A 19,092-nucleotide genomic window follows, 5' to 3' on the forward strand; every position below is an offset into this window, starting at 1 on the left:
TAGGGGTGCTAATCCTATACAGCATTTATATGGTATGATTTTCAAATCAGGAATAAGCCCAACATTCTGCAGAAACATCAACCCTGTTTGTTACTTGTTAATATTAATTGTGTCAATGTCGACTTTTATTTTTACCTAATTTGTTTAAAGGGTATACACAATTAAAGGTGGATAGTTAGGTTTTAAAAAATTCTGTTTCGACTATTTTTTAAATCAAATTGGCTAGAAATGAAATACCAAATGCTGACATTAAATGGTGTAAAGCAGCCCTTCTGCTTTGAGGAGCTTAATACGAAACATGACTCTTATGTTTGTGATCACTGAATTTTTGTATCCTATTAAACTATAAAACTTCATTGCAAATACATTAGCAATGCCCCCCTGAAATGTTGAAGCAACACACATCTGCTAACCTCCCAAAAGAATAAAAAAAAGACCAACACCAAGCAACAATTCTGCAACAGAATCAATAAACACATAAATACCCCAATATAATATAAGATATTTAATGTGTTCCAGCATGGGGTTTTTCTTTATGATAGCTTGCTTATATGAATTCCATCCATCCATTTAGGAACATCTGTAGTCCAACTAGGGACTGTGGAGGGCAGTGACGATTACCATTGTATTTATTCCCATTTTATGACTGTGGTGGGACCTCTGGTCAACATTCAAACACATTCACACACACACTAGCCTAATCTGAATGTTTTTGGACTGTGGGAGGAAACTAGAGTACCCAGAAGAAACCTGGCAAGCACAGGGAGAACATGCAAACTTCATGCACACAGACAACTAAGCAGGAATCAAACCCGGACCCTGGACATTCAAGGCGGTCAGAGATTTTAATTAAACCAACTATTATTTTATTAATAATTTACCAACTGTGGTGGAAATTAATAAATAAAAAAACGAATAAATAAACATTTTGAGAGGGTATAACTTTTTTTGGTTTGTGTTTTAACTAACGTCTAATATATTTAAGAAATCACGGGGGTGAAAACTTCTGCATCATGAAAATGCTTTAATCAATTCCTCCTTTTTAATGTAACGTGTTGTTCTCGTGCTTAAAGGACCCAAACCGGTCACGTGAAGCCGTTGCTATGGGAATCACTTTATCCCATCATAAACAACATGGAGAAGCGCAGCGCTAGGACGGGTCTGGACGGAACTGTTACAGAGTTTCTTACTTACGATGAGTATTTAGACTCTAAGATAACGTCATTAGACCTTTATTATCTCGAGGTAAATTTAAAACACTTCCATTTTCGTTCCGCATATTTTTATTCTTTTTTCTAAGTTTATTAAATGTTTGTTTAAAGCAAACGTTCTTTCTCGCTTTCTCCTAACGTTACACCTTGTATCTAGGGTCCATTTTGGCGTCCTTGTTAACCAAGCTAGCGGAACGGTTTTTTAAAAATGACTACACTGCTACATGTTAGATTAGGACTTTGTTGTAGTTAATTACAAATTAATTGTAGTTATAGTTGGCTCGAATGTAATTGTGCTGCGGTGGTTATGAATTGAGCGGCAATTAGACTGTTGTGACACTAGATGGCGCCACTAAAGTGTTATAATTTTGGAACGTGCATGAAAGGAAGCGCGGAAATGTGGCATATGACCATATATGGTGTCCAATATATAATGGTTAATAGTGTGTGGGTTTCATTTATACTGTATAGTTATTTATTGTGAGACTTATACGATGTGAAATTCACTTATGTATAATGCATTGTATATAGAAATAGTGTGTGTTTTGGTGATTATGTATAATATAAATTATAGTGGCTTAGTGATTAGCACTGTCAGGCCTTGCACCTCCACAGTCCGGGTTCGAATCCCCACCTTGAGTCTATTCTCCCCGTGCTTGGTGGGTTTCCTCTGAGTACTCGGTTTCCTCCCACAGTCCAAAGACATGCAGATTAGGCTAATTGGCGTTTCCAAATTGTAGATAGTATGTGAATGGGTGAGTAAGTTTGTGCATGTATGCCCAGCGATGGATTGGCACTCCGTCTACGATGTACTCGGCCTCATGCCCTAAGTCTTCTGGGATAAGCTCCAGGCCCCACACGAATCTGTATACAGGATAAAGCGGTATAGACAATAAAAGAGAGTGAGGAATAAAAATAGAGACCGGATCTAAACAATGTGTTTCTTGTTTACACTTTTGTTGTGACATATTTTACTACACACACTGAAAATAAATTCAAACGTTAGCACATCGGCTTGGTGTAAATTGATTCATTGTACTTAAATGTTGCTAGTATAAATATGATAAAATCTTAATTAAATAAGTATAATATAATAAAAAAGAATAGGTAATATTTGCAAACCATAGCAATTTTTTATTGCAATCTGAGTTATAAATAGATAGACAGACAGAAAGACAGACAGATAGATAGATAGACCCTAATTGAACCCAGACTTTAAAATTTGTTTAAAAGTAATCAGGATTGCTTAGATGCAATCAATTAATCCTGGCTTTAGTTCTATAGAAAACTAAGAGTATGTTTATTCCCGTTACTTAGTACATTTGAATTTAAGCAGAGGATTTGGATTTTTAATTTACTTATGTCTGGGATTTCAAAATAGCACAACAAAAGAAATCCTTTAGTGTGCATGATGTTTTCTCTCAAGAATAAAAAAGAACCAAGTATCTATGGTGACTGATTCTGTGAGTAACATTTTTAATATTTATTTTCTTCAGACTGACAAACCCTTTATGGCAGGTAATTGTCATAAATCCCAGGTCAAGCAGAGATTGTTTTAATTGCTTATTTGTTAAGTCCTGATCGTGGACTTATCGTGGGTAGGATAATAACAAATCTTAGACTAACAAATCCTCTTATTATTTATTCTAAGTCTTGAAACTAATTCACCTTAAACAGAAGCATTTATAATCTTTTATAACTAGGATCATAGCAATGTAATATTTAAACTAAAAAATATATAAATAAATGTATAAAAAGCGTTTACTTGTCATATGCACATTACAGCACAGTGATGTGTTTTTCACATATACCAGCTCGTCATGAAGTGGAGGTGAAAGCAAAGGTTCAGCTATAATATGGCCCTTATGAAGCAAAAGGATGAGGGGTCTTGCTAAGGTCAAGGGCCCAAAAATGACAACATGGCAGCAGCTGACCTTCTGATCAATAACCCAGAGCCTTACCCATTGAGCCACCACTGCCCTAAAACTGCTTTCTATTACACATAGGAGGTAGGGTTCTTCATGTTTGGTCTGTTAGCCAGTGGTATCATTCCTTGACATAAGCTTACGGCATCACTGCAGTCATAATCGAGCTATATTACATTTATGATATCAGGCAACAGCATAGTATTTTCCCTTGCACTGTCATCATATCTGTTTCATCCAGAATGAATCAGCAATGACAGTCAACCATAGCACGTATTAGTATTTTGCGTCTTTTCAAAGAACTTGTGTGGCAGGTACTCTTGCCTGGTATTAATCCTAGAAATGTTCTGCCTGGGCCCCCCAAGGACCCAAGTCAAATTTCCAAATAACATTTTTCCATCTGACTGCTTGCTTACTTGGGATTTGTTAATGTGGTGCTCAGGAGATGAGGTTTATAAATAATTCAAACATTAGGTGAAGGAATTGTCCGCAATAGTGAACTCATTATGTGTTTTGTTAACTATGATTACCCCAAGGGGACGGTTTCAGACACATGTTAGGGATCATTTTTCATTGGCCAGGGCTCATTTTGGGTTTGCAGGAATGTGTGTGTCCCAAACTATATGGTTTCTTAGCAGTGAATTTACTGCTGTCATTCCAAGTCTCTGAACTGATGTTTAATTAGTTTTTATCAGATTAGTTAGCTTTTGGTAAGTACGTAAAGTATAAAGCTTTTTTCCACAATACTGTTAAATTCTTGGTCTGAAGGTGTTCTGTAATTTTTCAATAATAACTGATCAGACTGTACGTCAGAGTTCATACTTGTCCTAATATATTATTGTTTCTATAGTAACAAATAATACCGGGGATTGTGCGGCAGATGTTCCCAATCTATGGCTAACAATACACTGATTAAAAACGTTTTGCTTTTTAACAAAGAAACACATTGTTTACATGGTGAAGCTTTCTTTAAGCAGACATTCAGGTAACAGTTTTGGAAGTGGTCTTCATCATTAGCGCATTGTAACAATCAGTAAGTTCTCCAGCATCTTTCTCTTTTGATTTTCCTCTTAAAGCGCATCTCACAGGTCTGAGAGGCAGTGGTGTTATTTGCTGAACTGAAAGGCTTGTGGGTTGTTTTTCAAGAGCCAAAAAGCTCTTCATCTTCGCAAAGATTCATTATAGGTTAAATACGCTCACCTTCAAGGGTATAAAATTAAATCTTTTGTGTGTGACAAACCTTTTAAAATGAGTCTGCTGCTTGTCACCATATTTTCTAATTACAAGTAACGGTAAATATTTGACTTTAGCTCATGATAAATTAGATCCCAAATTCACAACGTAGAAGAAATAGACCATGCCACCTTCTTTTCCATTCAACACACGGACTCCCTCATTGGTTTATAGTTTCTTCAGATTTTTAAATGATCACAGGAGACTTCATGGAGAGAAGTCTTGTGCCACCCCAAAATGCTTGAAACAATTTTGCTGTCTTTAGATTCAAATTAACAGTTTCCACTGTTTCCCACATCGCTGCTGTTTCCTAACCAGTCAGGCTTTGCCAACTCACTTCCCCATGGCCACATAAAAGCAGCCCTTTTGTTTGAAGGCCCAAGGAATCTTCCTCAGTCATGTGGCTATTGCACGATGGTCCATGCTGTGTCGACTCACTGACATGTGGCAGAAATCCTTGATCCAGAAAGCCATTGTGCATCTTAAGGGTGGCATTTTAGCACCAAACTACAAGTTTGTACTGCGTTCAGTTTGACTTAATGTGGACAGTCCCGATCACTGTTACTCATTGTAACACACTGTTATAAGTTATAAGCAGCCTCTTATGGTCTGTGCAAAACTTACCAGATCTGATTATTGCTCTTTCAGGATGAGAAGTTGGCTCGCCAGGTGGTGGAGCTGGGCCTCAGGGGTACTGGCGAGGTCTGGAAGAGAGAGGAATTCGAGAGCAGGAAAGCAGCTGCTCAGGCCTCCAGGCTCTCCAAAAGGAGCGAGCAGAAGTAAGTTAATGTGTGTTGACTGCAGTAAGAGATGATCTTCACACCATTGTGTGACCTTGAAAGAGCACATTTGCCAATGTGTTTTCCAGTAAGTCTACAAGTAACATGTATATTCTACATTTCAAGGACAATGGGCTGTGTAACAGCATAATGTCGGCAAAGTGTGTACGTTAGGCCCGTTTTAGTTGTAATTATGGATATTTAAAGTCAAACTAAACTGGAGGTGCGGTAAAGAGCCTGTTCAATGCTAGTAGAAAAGCGGAAAAACAGAACAAAAAATAAATGCATTCTGCAGTCCTGTTTGGTTCATTTCGGGTCATGGCAGAACATTTTTCCTGTCAGTTGTAATGAAATGACAAATTAAAGATGGTTTATATCAGTTGTGTCGTACTACAGTATATGAAGGCGTTCGGCCAAAAAAATGTCACCGGATGAGTTTCGTGTGATATTCTAGGAGTACGTTGCCTGGATTGGGATAAGAGTAAAAGCAGTACTTTCTGTGTGTTTGTGGGAGTTTTGGGATGCCGTAAACTTGGACTCGTACTCGGCGATGATTGCATAGTTGGTGTGGTCGGTCTTCAGGAAACATTTTTGGAGCACTATATTTGTGTTTTCTCTGGCTGCTTGTGGCCAGCTCCCCTGCCTAAACCACCTGTAGACGTGTCTCTTTGGCATTCGACCCTATTAAAACATGGTTAAACATTCTTGGTTTCAGCTTAAGTAAAGTAATATATCAAAATCAAAATGCTGATTGAAAAAAAAAAGTTTCTGAAAATAAAGTCAAAAGCAAAAGAAAAGGAACCAGAGAGCTTTGTTATAATCTAGGCTTATCTGTGGTCTAAGCGCTGAACTTGATCTTATGGCTCGAGCATTTTGAACTCTGAAGACATCCCAAATCCTATAAGCTAATTGTTGCTACAGCGGCTTTGTCTTTAGGCCAACATAATCATATTTTAGATTTATATCAAATTGCAACTGCCAAAGCTTGGCCGTTTATGATAACCAATTATGAGCTTTAACTATTTGAAATCTTTTATCTATGTTTTGAAACCATACTGTTATACATGTACGGCTAATAGAGAATGTGGACATCATAAAGTTTGTGGACATCGACTGCCCTGTGCACCATTACAAAAGGTGGTGCAGTAGCCTAAGTGTGTACTGACTCTGTATTTGTGCAAGCACTGATAGTTCCAAAAGTGCTAAATGGGACAGAATGATGATTTACAGCTCTTTTTGACATTTGTACGAACATCATGTTCAACAAAATATGTTGCATAACACACAGGCTTAATATCACCTGACACAGTGAACAGTGTATCATACTTTTTGCCAGGCACAGCACAATTAAGCTGTGCATAAGCAAGTTTTATGAGTCAGCCACTAACAGGACATTTTCATCACTTTCGGCTTTTCCAAGAGCCGCTGCTTTAACAAGTAGTGTTTCTCCCATCGTTTGTGTAAGATTTGCTCGTCTCTATAACTCCCCTCATTCTTTCCCTTTCCCTTTTTCTCTTTCTTTTCTGCAAGCCCTCACATTCTCAGAAAGCTTTAGTGCCTGCAGGTGTATAAATAGAGCTGTTTTCAATTAGGATAAGCTTTGCCCATAGCGTGCATCTGATCAATGAATGCCCTTGCACCTGTGGTAATAAAATACTAAGGGAAGAGGGAGATTGTGCAGTGAATGCTAATCAGATGTTGCCCTTTTGTTACCCTGCTAAAGGCTAGTATATAACATGCTTCATTTGACAGCTTTCCGTGGAGGTATCTTGCCAGAAAAGTGTGAGACGAACAAACGAAGGGATTTTGCTTTGAGAGGACTTGTGTGAAATTCAAACCTCTGCCCAATGAAGAAAACATGAATGAAAGAGATGCCTGAATGAATGATGGCTGTTTGGGTGAATAGAGTTTCTGCATTTAGTTATGACTGCATTGAATCAAGGACAACAGTAAACTCAAGCTTTTCCTTTGTGTGATTAAACGGAGGCTCAGGACTGTTTGAATGGCCCTTGCCAGGTCTGTCTTTTTTTTCTCATTGCCTCTCTCTCTCTCTCTTTCTCTCTTTCTGTGATTTTCAGTGACAAATACAAATGAACCAAAGAAATAAAAATATATTTTGACCAACCAGATTCGAAGTGTTAGAATTGGAACCTATCTCTATTTGTCTCTAAGAGCACACAGTCAAATACACACTGTGCCTATAATAATTGGCATACTGTTTAGATTAACACACAGTATCTAGACTAGAATATCAACTCAGAGCCCACTCTTCATGTTTACAATTCACAGTATCTTCACAAATCCATGACTGCTAGCTTGGATCAAAAAAAGTGTGGGGTCATGCAGGTCTCAAAGAGCCAGTAAGAGGCCTGGTGGTTTAACACTGTACTGATATGAGGTATTGGCATGATCCCCAAAATCCTCCAAAACTTGGCCAGTGCCCAGCAGTAAATGTCAGCAGATGTCGTGACCTTATGCGCCCCTAACGGGCACTTACTTCCCTGCAGCAAGCTACCACAGTCATGCTCTTTGTCCATTGTTTTGCTGTCTTCCAAAAAAGGCCTCCACAAAATTCTAGTCTTTCTACCTCAATGGCCGGAGGAGCCATCCTTCCTTGGCCAAGTAAAACTGTGCAGCAAACGTACATTGTACACATGCACCCCGAGTGTTAATCCCTCGTCTGCATAGGCTGAAATTGGACCCTGTGTTTTCGAGTCATGGACAAGTAGGCCTGTACGAAGATGCCGTGGTGTTCAGTGGTTCCTGGCATCAACTTTAGGTCAACATGAGGCATTTTTTTTTTTTTACTAAAGTGGAACAATGCTAAAATTACATAGCGCTGCTCCATTTTTAGCACCAATTTAACAAAGGTTTCTGAAAATATGAAAAAATTAAATATTGTCTCTTTCACATACTGTAGCTGTCATGTTATAGCTCTATTCGTAACATCTGCCATGTTGTGAAACATTTAATAGCATTTTGTATGTTTTCTTTTTAAAAAGTGTTTTTTTATATAATTATCTGTATAATTATATTATTATGAAACAAAATCCTTGTCATGTGGTGATAAGACAGCATTTGCTTTTATTGAACAAGAATTTACTGTTTGATTCTACAAATATGACCATATATGTTCTTTCAGGGGAGAATAATGGATGCGCTTTAGCAAAAGTGAATTGTGTGTGTTGGATAATAGTCTTTTCCCACCTTTCACTGCTGAATGTTCCTGTTGAATGGAACTATATTTAAATCAGCTGAACAAATATCTGCATTCACTGGGTTTAAATGCCAGCTCTCTCGTTCAGCTTGTTAGCGTTGAAAAGAACTCAAAAATTGGCAAAAGCCGCTTCCTTGATAGATTTGCAATGTATCAAGGCAATCTGGAACAAATGTTCTTTTTACAATTGTGTATACGCATGTGTCTTGAATGCAGTTGATAGCTGTGAACGTGCTATGAGCTGTTTCGAATGAAACTTGGCGGTGCAGAAATTAGCTCGGCACATGTGGCTCAAACCAGAGGCCTGAAGGATAACAAGTTCGTTTCTGTGTGATGGAGCTCTTGTCACGAAACTAGCACTACAACTTGTTTTCACATGATGAAGAACATAGGAAGGCACGTCAGCAAAACTAATCTACGATTCATGATTTTGTAAAGGAAATGAAAAAAAAATTCTAAACCTTGTTTGGCACATTTACTGTACATTTAAAGCTCCTGTCAGGAATATTTGTCTTAAATAGATTTTTAATAGCGTTGTCAGTGCACAAATACTTTCTACTTTATCATTGATGAACCAAATATAATGTTCTGATTATTCTATGAAAGTACTGCTACATTATGTTTCTGTATTTCTGTACCACATGACTCAATAAACCGTCTCTACAATATGTGCATGCTTCACTTTACCACTTGCAAATGAATCATTAAAATCCAGTTGCTTTTAAAATGACAATAGTTGCGATATTTAATGGGCTTAAATTAAGAAGACCTTATTTATCAGGATTAGTACCAACCAGATTTCCAGATGATGAGACCTCAGTTAGCTTTGTCCTGCAATCATCTGGCTCTGTGTTCTTGTGATCATTTTCACTACCACATGTAACAACTGTGTGGTCAAGACTTAAAGATGGTTTCATTTAGTCTGCTTTCGTACCAGATTAATCTTCATTGAGTCCATATCAGCTTCAAGATTAAGGAACTTAATCAGTGCTCACTCCCTGCTGATACGTTCTGAAAATGGTCACCAGCTCGGTTTTAACGTGATTCAAAGGAAGGCCGGCTGAATTTCTGTTATGACCATAATGAAACCATCTGTTTGCTTGTTCTGTTTTTAACCATTTCCTCCCTGCATGCCATTTGTCATGTAAGCAGCATTTCTCGCTGAGGGGTCCAAGTTTGCGGAGAGGTACACCGCTTTTTCCACCCACCCACTCTGGACTTCTTAGTAAACCGTATTTTATTAGGAACTGTTACAGTGGTTAGTGACCACGCAGAGGTAGGCAACGTATTCATCTTTATCCTTTACATTACTCTCCAAGGCCTGTGAAGTGTGATGACTCATAACCCAGTCTCCAGTATCCCTGAGCAGAGGTGGAAGTGTTTTTTACATTATATGTCTGCGTGACAAAGACAATTGACAGTACTGTCATTATCTGCTTTGTAGTTCGACCCGCTTTTTTTGCAAAAGGTGGATGTATATGATGGATTCTGCAGCAAATGCTAGCTTTTATGTTAAACGATTTCTTATGTAAAACTTTCAAATGAAGTGGACCACCCGTACATTTCCGTTGTGGTTGCAGAGGATATTGGTAGTGCAAAGGCGTTGATTAACCAATTTTGTGAAAATGGTACAATTCTGCAATCTACTGTTTCTAAATACTAATTAATTTGCTGCTGATTTTGAGGCAAGCCCGAACAACACCCCCCCCCCCACCCCCAAAAAAAAAAAAAAAAAAAAATCCTTGCATTTTATTCTACAGTTTTATCTGTAAAACTGTAGAATAAATTTGCTTTTTATTGTATTTTAGACATTGTGATGTACAGTAAGAACTACATAAACAGTCATGCATGTTGTTTAAAGATTTTGTAGAGCTTTTTCCCTATCACTATCAAGTTCCATGTCTGATTTCATAGCTAATCAGGAATTCATTGTGCTTTGATTATTTTTACATAAATAGTTATAAATGTTCCTTTATTTTGCTTATTACTTGTACTTTTTACATCTTCATGGAAATGAGCCATTAAGAAAGTGATGCACTGTGAGTTAATTCAGAAACTGGGGGCATAAAACTAATGAAACTAATTTAGCATTGTGTTTCATTTTTGGCTCCATTAAATCTAATGTTCGGTTTACAACTTTGCTATGAGTGCGCCAAAGACTCAGATCAGCTTTTTCATCTCTTCTAGTTCATGGCAATATAATTGCCCCTTTTGTTATTTTCTTTTTAAAAATTAGGGAAAGATATTTTAACCACACAATTGGGGTAATTTGTTTGCTGTTTCTTTTACTACAGGTTGTAAGAAAGGTCGGAAACCAATGAAAGCAGAATTACATACAGTTCTGACAAACAGTTCTAAACTCCCCCCTCCACCCTCACAATATGTTGCTTTTAAAAAGCCAGACTTTCTTTGATTTTAATGTAGGATTAAGGAATAGGTCTTCAGGCTTACTTTTCTTTTCTTTTTATTTCTCTTTTTTTGTTTTGTTTTTGGTTTCTTATTTTCAGTTAAGTCCCTGTACCTGACCAGATTCATATTATTATTATTATTATTTTTATTATTATTAAAAGTTTTTGTTTCAGAGTATTTTGCTTGTTAAGCCACACAGAACAAGAGAAGCAGGTGCAGATGATGGCAGATGATCGTGCCAGTGATTATTATACTGGTGATGCTGAATACCAAGTCATTTTACGGTTATTGATGAGACAGTTGTGGGGTTCAAACCCCAACACCACCAAGCACTTGATCATATTCACCTTTATGCTCTCAGCATTTTCTTAGTCTTTTCAATGTTTATGCAGGATTTGCTTAACATATCTGGATCATAATATATGCTTAACATAACCTATTGCTTCCTGATTTGTCAGAAATTCTGTATGATGCATTACATTCTAAATAAGCAATCAAATCTAATTGTGCAAACCTGCAAAGAAAAATGAGGTGCTTCTTCATCTCACAGTCACACTGGTTATTCAGATGATTAGGATTCATGGTGCTTTTAAGTTACAGTGTGGTGAATGGCCACCAAGCTAGAGTATGATTAGAAGCTCCTACAAGCTGATGAGGCTAAACCCACAAAGCCAACATGTGCAAAGCAGATTAATGTAATAACCCATGGCTGTGTGTAACAGAGGAATACAGCTTCTGAATGTAGGCTATAGCTGGAGTCATGTTTAGGTCTTTAATCGTATATTATTACAGGGCTGAAAATGATTTAATCATAATTAAGTATGGAAGATTCATTAAAATGACCAACCAAAATGGATAGGTTAGTTCATACTTCCTGTCTGAAAGTGTTTAATCATCTGACACAAATTATGCATAAAATAAGACATTATATAACTCTTTTTGTCCACTGTATTGCTTATTAAGTGACACTCTAGTCAGATTTCTGTCCCAGATTTCTGTCTGTCATTTAATTTGAAAAGGAAATAGAAAAAATTAATAAATGAGGTACAACTTCTTATTTTAGCTTAGAAAAGAAAATTAACAAAGGCTTAGCTTATATATGTTAATACCATGAGAGCCAGTCTGAAGTTATGTGTTTTAATTGCAAATCAGTACATTGAAGGAAAAAAACAAGGATTATGTTATTAAATATCTCTTGTGTCTAAATGTATGACAGCTGTGGGACTCATTAACAGGGCACCTTTTACCTTCTAACACATACATAAAGAGTTAGTAATGAGGGTAGAATAGGGAGTAGAGCATGTGTAATTGATACATTTGGCTCAATTTAATCAGAGGTGACAGAGGATTTCCAAAAAAAGAGAGTTAAGTAAATTGTCATGCTGTGTGGAATTTCCCTTGACGTTCAACAGACCAAAATAATATTTTCCATAAGATTCTTTTCACCCAAGTACCCTCAGGAAAAATATTCCAAGTACTGTAAGTGCTGATTTTTAGAAATCTCTGTATTATTTAAAGTTGCCATCTGCCTGGCTATTGAGAGCTCAATTTTATTCTCATGAAATGCAAAAAAAAACGGTCTTCACACATCTGCTGCTCCCTGAAATACCCCAGATTTCTTCAGGGAATCCTTTCTTTTAGGATAATCCAGCTGAGTAATTTGTTTGCAAATTGTGGCCGAAGCTATGGTTTTATGATGGATGTCAAACAATTTTCAACTAAGGGATTTTAATGACATTTCATCAAGAATGGTCGAAATGATTTGCCGTAACAAATTTTAGCGTGGAAGACGAGACAACTGCGTTTAATGATAATTAGGATTCGGTAAGTATCAAATTTGTTTGACGTAGGTGATAGAATAGCAGAGAGTTAGTGCTCAGGGCAGAGCGCTGTATTAAATTTCTTTTATTATATTCCAGGCGTTAAACACTGCCTCTCCTCTCAGCTGTACAAACAGATAGTAAATTTGAGCTTGAGCACGGCTCAAAGATAAATCATTATTGAACATATCGGTCAGGGCAAAGTTAGGGGAGTGCCACAGGAAACACCTTTTGTCGTGCATTTGATAAAATTGTGCATATTTTTGCCAGGCTTCAGTCTCTCGTGTTTTTAACTCGTGTTTTTTTCTCGTGTTCTTTTGCTTTTTGGCACTATGAAATGTTGTGGGATAACACTGATTTGGTCACTCTCAAATTGTTCACAGTTGCCGTAAAAGCTAGAAGAAAAAGTCCACGTAGAAGAAGGTTGAATGTAAAATACAGTTTAAACATCTGCCTGAGGTAGGAGGATTTATGGCAACTTTGGCCTTCTCATGCTAGTGGTCATCTGTCCAAAGCAAGCAGCTCTCTTCAAATCCTGTTTATCCTGTGCTTTCATGCAAGAGTGAAAGAGAGAGAGACGGAGAGAGAGAGGAAGAGCAAGAGAAAGATGAAGAAGAAGTGGGGGAGAGCAGCAAGAATTTGAGTATCATCATTCATCTCAACCCACAACATAATACAGTTGTGACTATAAAATGTACTTCACAATGTATCAAGAATTGATTTGCGAAAGGCGTGAAGCACTACAGCACAAGTCATCACCAGATTGCAAGTCCTTCCTGCCACCATGTTTAAAACACACACACACACACACACACACACACACACACACACACACACACACACACACACACACACAAAGACAAAGATCTCTCATAGCACTTCCACATATTAATCATTAACATTTTTGTAGAATGTTTGCACATCTTAGCCCTTGCCAGCTCCTTACGTTCATGAACTGTTAGACCAGATTGTAACAAATGGAGTCATCCAGCCAAAGTGTTTTTGATTCACCTGCCAGCATGCAGCTGAATGGAACATATTAGGGATGCCAAAGCATTTGCTGAATAAATTGTTTGAAAGATTATTACAGGAGGGAAAGGGTCTCATGAATCTGCCTTGCCTGTAAGAATCCCCTCATGCTAATGTGTTGTTTATACTCCTGTAAACACAGAGATAGTTCATAGCTCCTCTGGCTCCAGTAACAAACTGTTCACCCCCAGCAGAGACTGTGATACTCTGAGAAGGGTCCATATTAGGACAGAGCTTTATTTCTATCAGGTTTCATTTTAAGGTTACCACATGTAGAGATTTTGCAGTAAAGGAAAATTAGGTGAATTCCACATTACAAACTGTAATGCTGTTATGGCCCTCTGCTGAGGTTCAGTGTCTGCACAATCTGCCAAACGGTGAGGCCACTGCCCCAGCTCTAAACCATGATACTGTGGAAGTCAACCTAATGGCCTTCACAGCCCTTCTTCCTGCACTGCACCCTGTAGGGGTCAACTGATACCCCTCACCACCCTGCTCCCTTATCAGCTGTCTGCAGAGGTACAATGTGGTGATTACCACAGATTAGCACCCGCATAAGTCAACAAGGCAACCTCCCCTGCCAAGTCTCAGTTTAAGCAAAGCCTTGTTTTTGCAGAGGTCCTTAAGATGACATCCTTTACCAGGTACTAATTATGCCCTTTTCTGCCTGAGCTACAGTATGTCCTGTTCTGCTCAAGCTATGGCATTGTATGACCAAACCACAATGTTTTGTCTTTGTGGTTGTAATGGTGATGTACAGTACCCATTTTTGCTCTCCACCATAGCTTCAAAGATATTGTTCTTGCTTTGCATGCTAGCTTATAGACGTTGAGCCAGCACCACACACTGGGTTTGAAGACAACACGTTCCACAATGTGCTCCATATCCTGTCTCTGGAAATTTTATGCATCAATCAAGTCTTCGCCATAGACCCTTAAGGTGTCCTCTTTTGTCCTGTGCCATAGTCCTAGTTAGGTTCCAGTGTTCCTCCTATGCCAAGTTCTTGGTGTGTTTCCATTCCAAGTTTCAGCTAAGTGCCTATGCCAAACTCCAGCCTAATGTCCATGCCAAGTTACAGCTACGTGCCCACACCAAATACTGCCCTGGCATGTCATGTTCAGTTCCAGTCTGGCCCACATACCAAGTTCCTGCCCAGCTTTTATGCCAAGCTCAGGTTCAGTTTACATAACAAACTCTGTCTCAGTTCCCATGCCAAGCACCATCACGGCCCACATGCCCAGTTGTACAGCCTCAGCACTGGTTGAGCCAACCAGAGGTGGTGATTGTCTTTGGAGGAGCACCTGTGGGTGCAACAGAGGTTGCATCTTAGGAGTGGGGTTATGTCATAGTTTCCACCTAGTGGGGTGTGGCAGCAGGATAACACTGGTCTTGTATGTTGCTGTGGGAATCTTATTTTAATTTGGAATTTCTCAGTGTTTTCTGTGTTGGCATTTCCAGATTTATTTATTGTTTTAAAATGATGTGGTTATTTAGTCCATCATTGATTTTCTTATGTAGGTTTCTGTTTTTTTCCTCTGTTCTTGATCAAGCTTTAATTTTAAAGCGATTATCTGCTAATTCTTATAGCTCAGTTTTCAATTCTGAGTTGTAATCCATGTGTTTTTTTTGTAAATTTGGTAATGAATAAAACAAGGTCTCCATTTACATTCTGTCTCCTCCCCTTCATCCAAAAATATGAAAGTAGATAAAAAAAATATGTACTTGAAAATGTAATGGAACTTGTTTATGCAGCTCTGTTCTTTGTGCAGATTTTTATTAGATAATGAAAAGTATTATTTATTTATGGGAACAAATATACTCCAAGGAACGTTTAAAGTATTGTGTTAAAATCAAGTCAGGTGAGAGCATGGTAATCTCACTTGCCCATCAAAACAGCTTGTTTGAGGTAGTGTTGGTTAAATATCAAGCAAATGTGCTATGTATTATGGGTGGCATTTTATTAAGAAGTGAGCTCTTATCCTGACCCTTTAAACCAGATTTTGTTTTTGCAGTTACCTCTAAATCAGGTGTAATGTATGGCTCAATGGTGGGCTTCTCAGCTGCCATAAACCAGCCAGTGCCCCAAACACAGCCCTGGATGCAGGGCATCCTTACTGCCTGTCTCAAGCATAGATTAAAATGAGAGGGCTGCATCTGGTGTAAAATCTGGAATTTTGAATGTGCAGAACAGATAGTCTGCTGTTAAACCGCTTAACACGAGCGGGTGAAACAAATGAAAAACCAGCGGTTATCGATTTGATTTGCCATGAAGCTAAATTCTACCTGAACAAATACTTCTGTTGGAGTTCATGTTAGGACAGTATTTAATACCTAATGCTACCATTTTGGTGGCACGGTGGTGTAGTGGTTAGCACTGTCGCCTTGCACCTTGCCAATTGCCAATTGCCACCACTCTTTGTACAGTATATGGGTTTGTTTCTATTTTTGTTTTTTCTATTTATATTATTTTTGTTTTTCACAGCTGTTGTTTGGGGCACAGTCTTAAACCTATATTTCATGTAGACATGCCAGGTCTGATTGATCCATGGTAATAAAATATTTAAATCTTCACATTTCCTGTGACATAGTGGCTAAGTGGTTAGCACTGTCACCTTGCACCTCAAGGGTCTTGGTGGTTTTCCTTCGCGTACTCCGGCTTCCTTCCCCAGGCCAAAGACATGCAGATTAGGTTAAATGGCATTCCCAAATTGCCGTAATGTGTGTGTGCACAATGCCTGTGATGGATTGGCACCCCATCCGGGGTGTACCCTGCCTCGTGCCCAAAGCCTTCTGGGATAGGCTTTAGGCCTCCTACAACCCTGTACAGGATAAACGTTATAGAAGATCAGTGAATGAATAAATGAATGAATGAATGTTTTTTTTCAGAGATTAATAGAATTTTACAAATCCCTGTTACATTTTTAATTACCAAACATAAGATAAATCAGTATGTGAGTATATTGAAATCATTATCTGATTATTTGATAACTATCTGCTACCACTGTGTAACAACTAAGGCCAGCTTAATCCTCCTAAATGATCCCTAATGAAGGCTTTTTTATTTTGAACAGGAAGAGGATGATCTGTTTCTGTTTTACAATAGCAGGCTATTTTATGCTCTCATAGCGTGATTTTCTGTGTTTCTCTTGCTACTGGATGGGGGTAACCCCATTTACGCACCTCCTCAGCACCTGTGTTTACATTGGGGCCTCGGCCTCCATGACCTAGCAACTCACACTGAAGATGAAGTGGGCTCCCAGTCTTCAAATATGTGCTGCCCCTGCACTTTCACCACTACGCGATTCCTCTAAGACTTTCATTATGAGCATTGGCCAGAGAAGGGTATAAATTACATTCCTCCCTCAAATTTAAGTTTATTTTAACATGCAAGGGGGTAAAAAGAAAAAAAGGAGAGTCTGTGCAATATTACTACAGTGTAAGGGTATCGAGTAAGAATTTTATGATTGATTTTAGATGAAACTGGCAGAACCAACAAACCTCTGTAAAGGTGGAACACTTTTATTTTACTCCAGATTGTAAGCACAGACGTAGTCACTGCAGTAATAATTGTAACTGGTACAGGTCAAAACGAGGAACTGGGAGAAACTAGGAAAGGAAATGAATTGTTAGAGCTAGAAAAAGCGAGAAAAAAATAAGAAGAACAAGAAACAGGGGAAACCAAGCAGACTTGGCTTCAAGATGCAGTAACACAAACAGACACAAACGGATGAGTATGCATCAAGCTAACAAGACATAATGTTAATTGGCGGGGGAAAAATAAAATGTCACATTTGTCTCAACTGGCCATTTTTCTTCATGTAGTGTCAATATAATGATTGTGTAAAAGGGGTCATGCTCATTTTGCATCCTCATGCTTTCTCTCTGAGACTGTCCAAGTTTCAGTGTGTAAAGTTTAAACCAATTTCTCTTAGCCCGATGTTGGATACGCGTAAGAGTTTAGCTGTTTTATATACTGTATGTTTACATTGTGTTCCTGCAACATGAGAATGGACGGACATCTCTGTAAATATGTACTTGCGTGTGTTTATGGGTTGGCAGTTTCACTCATCTAAAAAACAAGAGGATACGATTCTCTGTCCGAGTCCAGTTCTGCACAACCATTAACACGTTAATAAATTATATATTCTTTTATTTTGAAAATAAAAATGTGGCCAACATCTGTCTGGAATGTTTTGTGCATGACTGTATCAAAATGTTGCATTATACAAAAATAGTACGTCTGAGACATCTCACTCTTGTGTGCGAAAACAAAGCATTTTCCTCACAACAATTTTGGAATTCAAAACATCTGGAACACCGACTGTTTGAGCTAAGGGTTCTTGACAGGACCAATATATTTCATGACAGGGGTTGGATACTGATATTAAAGTGTAACACACACTATTGGAGTTGGTTTACAGCTGGAACCTTTCACTTTGCAGGAATGAAAAGCATCCATTCATTCAGAATTACAGTGACATTTGTCGTGTGAGACCTTATGGTTTCTCTCTCTTCGTTACATTTCGATTTTTTTTTTTACCATTCTGTGCACCAGTAATGTAGATTTTTTAGGTTTTCCTTTTTTATTATGATAATTACACCAGAGAGTTGTATATAACATATAAAAGACCATCTGAAATCTATTAGGAGAAAGAATTTCTTTTATTACACTTAACTGTGATTAATTACTTCCTTTATGTTTCCCTGTTTTAAAAAGTGACTATGTGCACAGGGTCAAGCATTCAAGAGGTACAGCTAAAAGATCATCCAGGGATAAAATTTTACTGTTATTTAAAACATAATTGGACATACTTAAATGAACAGAACTGGGACAGAAACCCAGGACACATACAAACGCACCTTGTACACACAACCTTTTAATTTGAGATCATGCAGCTGAGTGGCATGTCTTATATCCAAAACACCCTCAGATTGGATGTAAATAACAAGGCCCACTGTGTGCATCAACACCATATTTCAAGGCCACTTAGGCCTGTCCTCTAAGGACCATTTATCATAGGCCTATAAAAATAGTGACGGATTCAGATGCTCTGAGACCGCACGATCTTGCAGCAGAGTCCAAGAGAAACCATTTTCCCCAAACCGGTACTCCTAGGAGTCCATCCACTCACATTTTAAAAATACATATGTTTGCCTATATTTTTATTATTTAACAAAATCATATACTTACTCAGTCCTCTAAAGTTCTCATACAAAACCATTCATACTAGTGGATGGAATCATAATCAAACACAGAAGAGCAAACAGTTATCTTCATCTCCATCTTCACCTCACATAGCTGCCAGAAGGTAACAAGCTTTAAAGGTATTCCGGATATGAAGAGCAGTGTGGTCGATTTTGTTGGACCGAAACAACGTTTTCTCAGAAGCTTCCCCTCCCACCCGCTGAATACGTTTGCGGCATCTGGCAGCCGAATAAATGTGTACTTTCCAATTTGCTATGTAAAAA

General features: G+C 38.1%; 1 protein-coding gene across 1 annotated transcript in view; it reads left to right on the top strand.

The window, feature by feature from the left end:
* The first annotated feature begins 1,134 nt into the window (after positions 1–1,134).
* Positions 1,135–19,092, top strand: part of cfap299 (cilia and flagella associated protein 299) — a 61,830-nt gene continuing 43,872 nt past the window's right edge. The window contains exons 1-2 of the mRNA XM_053481309.1: positions 1,135–1,245; positions 5,018–5,148. Of these exons, the coding sequence (XP_053337284.1) occupies positions 1,135–1,245; positions 5,018–5,148 (242 nt within the window). The remainder of the gene's footprint in view (positions 1,246–5,017; positions 5,149–19,092) is intronic.

Source organism: Clarias gariepinus, chromosome 21 (genome assembly GCF_024256425.1).
Source record: "Clarias gariepinus isolate MV-2021 ecotype Netherlands chromosome 21, CGAR_prim_01v2, whole genome shotgun sequence".
NCBI classification, from domain to species: domain Eukaryota; kingdom Metazoa; phylum Chordata; class Actinopteri; order Siluriformes; family Clariidae; genus Clarias; species Clarias gariepinus.